Source organism: Notothenia coriiceps, unplaced genomic scaffold (assembly GCF_000735185.1).
Source record: "Notothenia coriiceps isolate Sejong01 unplaced genomic scaffold, NC01 NC01_scaffold00000339, whole genome shotgun sequence".
Classification (NCBI taxonomy): Eukaryota; Metazoa; Chordata; class Actinopteri; order Perciformes; family Nototheniidae; genus Notothenia; species Notothenia coriiceps.
In genome coordinates, this window is record NW_011333040.1 from 3,518,389 (window position 1) to 3,525,433 (window position 7,045).

Sequence of the window (7,045 nt, forward strand, 5' to 3'; positions counted from 1 at the left end):
AAGAAGATTATTATTATATTTTTATTTCTCCTTTTAAATATATATATAGTATATAGTATAGCACCAAATGCAACTAACCATATCAACTGTCACTTTCATGAACTTGTCCTTTTTATAAATAAACAAACACTTCATTTTAAGTTCTGTGAGTTTAGTGTTTTTGACCCTAAGAAACAGATGCATTAATCAATAACAATAATCCACAGCTCCTCTCTCTGCTCCAGAGGAGTTAAACAAAAAAAATATCCCAATGGTTCTTTGGTGTGAGTTTGGTGTGTAAGGAGCTTAAAGGTCAGCTTCAGAGTGAAAATGTGACAAAAATAATTGTAATAATAATTGTAGAGCCATGGTTTAAAACTCTTCCTATGGAGATGTGAAGTACTGAAACCACGTTTGACCGCTCTCGGTTTAGTTTTTACCAATCTCAATGTCTGTTTTTGTGATTTTGTTTTCAGCATTAAACAATGGCAGAACACCAGCATATGTGCCTGCGGCTCACATGTCCAGTGGGGCTGCAGGGGGAGGTCGTGCAAACCAGATATATGTCCTTCTGGTTGGAGCAGCCTGCGTCGGGGGTGGAGTATACGTGAGTTGGTTTAGTCTGTCACAGGACATGCATTAAAAATCGGTGGAATTATCAGTGGAGTTCAGTGACGCAAATGCTGGTTGCTGACAACTTTTTGTTTTTATCTCAGACATACCGAACTGTCAAGGGAGACGGCCAAAGATATCAGGAACGTATTGAAGAAATCTCCTCCCGGCCAAATAAAACACAAGCCTCCTACATCCAGACAGAGCCTCCTGGTGAGCATTTTATATTAACTGATTTTAAGTGAAAACATTGACCTTCTACTTAAGTCCCTAAACAAGTCCAAATATATTCCTATCCGAGCCTGGACATTTCACTGTGTGTTTGGTCACGATCAATTAAGAATTTCCCTGTTTTGTTTTCCTGTAGCTGTGGAAGCCACTGTGTTTTTCTCTTTAATTGCTGAGTAGATGTTTATCTTAAGATTGCTATATCAAACTCCAACTCTGTTAATAGGTAGTAAAACTTGGTATATTTGCTACAATGAACAGAGAGCTTGTGCTTAAGCTACACCATTCTTATGAACAATGCCTGATTGCCTGTGAAGGTTACTTATGTTGGGAGTATAGTTGAAATCAGCTGACTCTGCACTGCATGGTGTAATTTCCTATTTCAATGTAAAAAGGAGCGATTGAGACCACTAAAGAAAATGTATTTGAATCTGTTTTAAGCTGGTTCATGAAAGCCCTAATTTGAATTAAAGGGGGGGCAAAAATGAAGGTCTTTTACATTGAAAGGGGTTGAATAAACATGATTTGCGCAAGACTGAAAATTCTGTAGATATTTGTATTTTACTTTCTGCTGCCTGTATGTGTGTCTTCCGCAGTGTGTTTGTTGGTACCCTGAAATAACTGGTTTTAAAATGTAAACAACTTCATTTAAACCCTGCTCTTAATGTCACATAACACAAATGTAATCGTGTTTAAAATGAATCTAACTACAGGGGTAGACATTAAGGGTAAAATGCCACTGGCCCTCCGGGCCGGTGGAATGTTATTATCACTGGCCCCACCATTGTAACCACTGGCCCGGAGCATTCGTCCAAAAGAAAATCGACTTATAATGAAAAAAATTAACACATTTGTTGCAATAGTAATTTATGCACTAACTACATTACTACTTGTACTACAACATTTGAATCATCAGTTCTTCCTCATTTTCCTCAATTGTTCATATTTGGTTTATTAAAATAATGATATTGTGGTCATTGTTAAAAAATGTCTGCTATTATTATGAGTATTATTATTTGTATAATGCGCTTTCTGTCTTCCTGTCATTAGGAGTTAGAAATGTAATGGCTATGTAGTAGATTAGATTAGAAACTTCATTATCCTAAACTGCTGGGACATTTCCCTATAGCCAATACCTTTATATTTTCTACTGTTCACTGACTTGTCAGCATAGGTCGGCATTGATGTACAGAGCCGACAGAAGACCTTGTTTATATTGGCATCATATTGAGAGGTGCAGCCAGTGACGCGTCCTAAAACCAGGAAGTAAGCCCCTGGTTCCCTCGTCAAAAAGCAATGGGATTTCTCCACAGGGTTTTGGAAAATAGCTGGAAATAAGGTCTGTGGAAAACAAACCTGTTTGATAAATGCACGTTTTGTTCACCCGGATAATCTCCACGTTTTGTTACCCTACTTTTATAATTTTCGAATCATAAATCTAATCGATAGATTATAAAAAGGGTTTTAGGACGCGTTACAGTGTGGCTAAAACCTTCTCTCCCTCTTCTTCTCATACTCCCTGTCACTCTCCTTTAACTCCTCCGGTGACTTTATTTTATTTGAAGATTGATTTTTGCCCGGTGCTTGGCCGGTTACCGCTGGTATTAAAAATATTTTGGCGAATGGTTAGGTGGCGCGATAGTCTGAAGTGAAGGAGCGCGCTCCCGCTCACGGGAGCCTGCTCGCGCTGCACTCCGCAGCAAACAGCCGTTTGCTTTTCACCCAACAACGACAACCGACTCACAAAACGCTATGTTGTAGCGTTTCTTGTCTCTTCCTTCTCTTAGGGTCCTTTAGTGTAACATCTAAAATGTACTTAATTAACCATTTAAGGAGCCATTTTAATTCATAAACCAGTGGATGTTGTTTGTTCTAAAAGACCGAGAGTGTCTGGACAGTTGAAAAGAAATTCTCGGGAGAAGACAGGAGGTGAACAATTGACATAATTACCTTGGACAACTTGAGCATAGGCATTTTCTGTGGACAGGTGTTGGAGTTTGTCCAGTGTGAGGGTGTTGAGGTGATACCGGTCTGGTTTACTCGACAGTTTCCTATGGTCTTTGTCTTAACATCTTGACGAGGTCCGACCCTTCTGACTTAGGACGTTATCCATTCGTCGAACAACTTATTTAGTTGACACCCTCGTTAATAATTTTTACCTTCTGTATGTTCTGTACTATTAGGGGAGTGACCCAAGTGCGTTCAAGAGTGGGACACACCAGTTTTCTTAGTGTTCTTGCCACTCGTTTTTAGGGTCTTGGTGTGCGCCCCCTGGATAAGTTACTGGACGTCTCTTCGACCCTGGTTTCATGTTTCCGATGGTAGTGATCGTGTCGGATGCGGCGTCCCTGGAGTTTAGGACGTCACGGTCTGCAACAGGGGGACGGAATTCGGGTCATGTACGAGGTCCGGGCAGACTTCAAACGATCACTCATAAAATGCTACTAGGTCTTCTCCTAACCCTCTTACAGTATACCAGTCTACTTTGTTTTATATTGAAAAACCATTTTTTAGTTGATCTGCACAAACTCCTCTTTCTTTTACGACTCAACGTAGTTCTTTGTATATGACACTTTGTACCCCCACCTTTGTAGTATAACCGACAAAAAGACGTTCCCTGGTCCTGCTGACTAGCACATTTCGTCCCAGAGGTTGGTCAGCTGGGCGGCTAGCTGCCAGCTATGGCGTCTCCACCACGCCATTTAGCACCTGGTAATTTTTTTTTTCATTGTTCTTTCTTTTTAGTTTAATTTTATTATTACAAACTTTTTTTGCAAAATCTACATTGATAGTGTGGCAATCGTCCACGGTGAACTAACTGCATATAAACTCTGTGGAGGTTATTATATTATGTAATTGGCACGAAATTGCACTTGGAGTAGTAACTTGTTCTCTCCTGCCGTCCTGACGGTTAAGGCACAAGTCACTTACGTTGTCTCCGTTCAGTTGGTTCTGGTTAGTCTCTCAACTACCTTTATGTGCAACACGAACACAGTAGTTCAGCCGAGACACACACACACCGTTATCGGCGGTAAATCACACTATGCTCTCTCTCTCCTTCTCTCTCGCTCTCTCTCCCTGGCCACGATCGCCCCTGGCACTACAATCGTAGACCAATGTCGACGTGATTTGCCTGTATTCCTCCGACAAAGGTGTTGTTCGACCGCCCTCTCAGGAGGGACTCCCCGAGTCCACTACGATTTCCTGAGAACTCACAAATCTTGCCAAAACAGTGTTTAATAAATTTTCTATGAAAGGCGCCGTGTGGAGTTATGCTAGTAGATTTTCAATATGTTTGTTATTCTCTTATGTACTTTTTGTTCCGTACTTTATGATATACCGTCATTTGTTCTTATGTCAAATTTTCCCCTCACTAAACATTTTATTAGCGTATTTCTTTTTTCTTTTTAGACAAATAGTCAAGACAAAAGGTGATACCCACGACTCTCTCCATGGTACTAGAGAAGTACAACGAGAGTTTGAACGTGGTCTAACTACGAAAGTTGAAGTTATAAATTTTTTTTATAAGGCCCCCTCGTAGGGGGGGTCTGGGGGGATCTCCTCCGACCTCCTGATCTCCTCCACTCGCTTGGGGCGCGGGATTCTCCTCAACTCCAGGGCGGGTGAGTATTTGCTTTTATCCGTGAAATGGGGATGGATATCGGCACTCGACTACTAGTACCTCGGAAGTAACATTCCCGTCATTAAGTCTACGTTAATCGGATATATTTGTCCGGGAGTTAACCTTCCGTGACAGACACCCGACAGAAAAAGTCGATTTTTAAGACGTTATCCATCTAGAGCGGAAAGCTGGATTCCGCCTCCAGCCACTAGAACCCGGAAATTTTTCCAACCACTGCGTGGACCACCTTTTCCTTTTTCTTACGTTACCCGCGGGGTGACATAAGGCACCCTAAAACTCACTCGTTGACGAAGCTAGTCGTTCCCGTAACTTCTCATTTGGCACCGACCCAGGAAAGTCTTTACTGTTACTAGGGTTTTGTGTGGCGGTCCCGGTTGCTTCTCACGAGCATTCTTCGTAAGTTGCCAGGACCTCACCCTTTGATTCCGTCAGAGGTCTAGAGTTGGGGGGGTATTTTCTCTTTAGAAACCCTCCCTCAAACTTTCAGACCCAAACGGCGTCTGTTACACTAAAAGACCTAATAAAGAAAAAGAGTAAAACAGAGAGGTATCAACTCCATATGCGATCCTACGGTTTTTAATTGGTCCCGCGAGAGGGGTAGAAAAATTCAGGTCTTGAAACCGTGTTTAACCACGGACTGTTTATGATAAAGAACGGGGTGACATATATTTTGTACAGACACTTCAAAAAAAAAGTTTATCGGTTTGGGTTCTAGTACGTAAAATGCGGGTACGGAGTAAAGCTAAATTAAACTAGAAAAAGTCGGGACAAGAAACGTTCCCCGACGTTAGACACTACATCGAAACTTTCGTTTACTCGACTTCCGACTGGTACCGGGAGACTGGTCCTCTCCTCTCACACGAGAGTCGACGCCCGAGGAGTCTTTTTCCCCCTCCTTTTCTCTCGGAGGCAGAGGCACAAAATAAGAATATACTAATATATCAGCAATAAGTAAACAAAATTTCGAGTTATTAATTGTTTCTTTCTGGATGACTGGCGCGTGAATCGAAAAAAGATTAAAACAGCCGCCTTCTAAATTTGAAACTGCTGTAGATTTGACTTTGAGACGACGTGCGCAGGCGGAGCAGGCAACCTTTCTCGCCTCTCCACCCACAAACAGTAGACGACGACCACCTGGATGGCTCTCTAAGTGTCGCCCTCGGTTTGCGAACGGAGTCCCCTCCCTCTTTTTCTCAGGTGTCGCCTCTATTAGTCTTCCCGTTGCGCTTACGTCGTCCCTTCAGGAAGAAGCCGACGAAAACACCCCCGTCTGGATATGTCGCCGGTGAATGTCCGGACCGGATACATCGATGTCGCGAAGGTTCGCCGAAGCTCTGCTCGGAGCACACTTGCCTGTACAGAGCACACTTGCCTGTGTATTAAGGCCGACTGCAGTCGTAGCCTACCTTAGACATAGGCGAGCAACATCCGGGGCAAAAATTTTTTCTAAACCCATGCCTCCTTTTTCTCTCCATTGAAAATAAACGACTCGCCGACGCACTCAAGGGGGCTGTGGTGGCCCCTGTCGAACAAATACATATGTTTTCTGTAGTGGTTCACCGTAAACGTCTACTCTCCAGGGGAAATTTCATAAGATACAGTGACTCATTATACATGTGGTTATAAGCGTCGTAGGAAATTTCAAAATGATAAGTAAAACCAAGTTCATGTGGAATATGGCCTCCGGGTACAAGACGTTACGTACAATCCCCATATCTTTTCATTACGTCTGTTGGACCCCCGAAGTCAACACAAGTCCCCCCCGAGTCTACAAAGTCCCCCCAACCTAAGTCTACAAATGTCACCCAAGTCATGTGAGTCTACGTAGGCTTCCCTCTTGTGACGAAAGTTGCAGTCGCCGGCCTCCCGAGCCGAGAAGACTACTTCCGACAGAAGTCCAAGATTCCGAGTGTCCCATGCCGACTGCTCTTATACTAGTCTTATTGGTATTGGTAATCGATACTGTAATAATCAAGTCCCGAGCTGTAATATTTTCCCGGCCGACCGCACGGCCTTCTTGATAAATCTGTGGGGCCGGTCGCTATTTCATGCATAGGTCGCGAACGGGCGAGCCCGGGGTGATTTTTATAACGTTGAAATTCTTTTTTTACCAGGACACCATTAAGCAACCCATAAGGGAACTGGTTAAATTCAAAATTTAACACAANTGTTCCAAAAAACCATAGAAATAATATAGAAAGCACCAGAGTGATACTACATAAAACTCAATAGTATAGCTAAAGTAATTTTCTATAGTGGCCGAAAAACCATAGAAATACTACAGGAAACACTATAGTATAACTGTAACTTCACTATAAGATCACCATAGCCAACTCTATAGTATTACTAAAGTAATTCTCTATAGTGTGTCCCAAAACACCATAGAAATACTATAGCAGTTTTTTGTGGTATTTCTATAGTAATTCTTAATAGTAATATACTATAGTGTTTTTTCGTAAGGGGAAGGTGCGCGCTCACGCGAGCCTGCTCGCGCTGCGCTCCGCAGCAAACAGCTGTTTGCTTTTCACCCAACAACGACAACCCACTCACAAAACGCTATGTTGTAGCGTTGATAAACGAAAC

The 7,045-nt window shown here is 42.5% G+C and overlaps 1 protein-coding gene and 1 long non-coding RNA gene across 2 annotated transcripts in view; both read left to right on the top strand.

The window, feature by feature from the left end:
- The first annotated feature begins 458 nt into the window (after positions 1-458).
- On the top strand, positions 459-766 carry LOC104942578 (uncharacterized). Its single transcript, XR_798025.1, has 2 exons — positions 459-586; positions 696-766. It is a non-coding gene; the product is annotated as an uncharacterized lncRNA (long non-coding RNA).
- A 2,371-nt stretch (positions 767-3,137) lies between these two features.
- LOC104950134 (CUB and sushi domain-containing protein 3-like) overlaps positions 3,138-7,045 on the top strand; it is a 7,917-nt gene continuing 4,009 nt past the window's right edge. Inside the window, exons 1-2 of the mRNA XM_010776619.1 lie at positions 3,138-3,218; positions 4,361-4,442. Of these exons, the coding sequence (XP_010774921.1) occupies positions 3,138-3,218; positions 4,361-4,442 (163 nt within the window). The remainder of the gene's footprint in view (positions 3,219-4,360; positions 4,443-7,045) is intronic.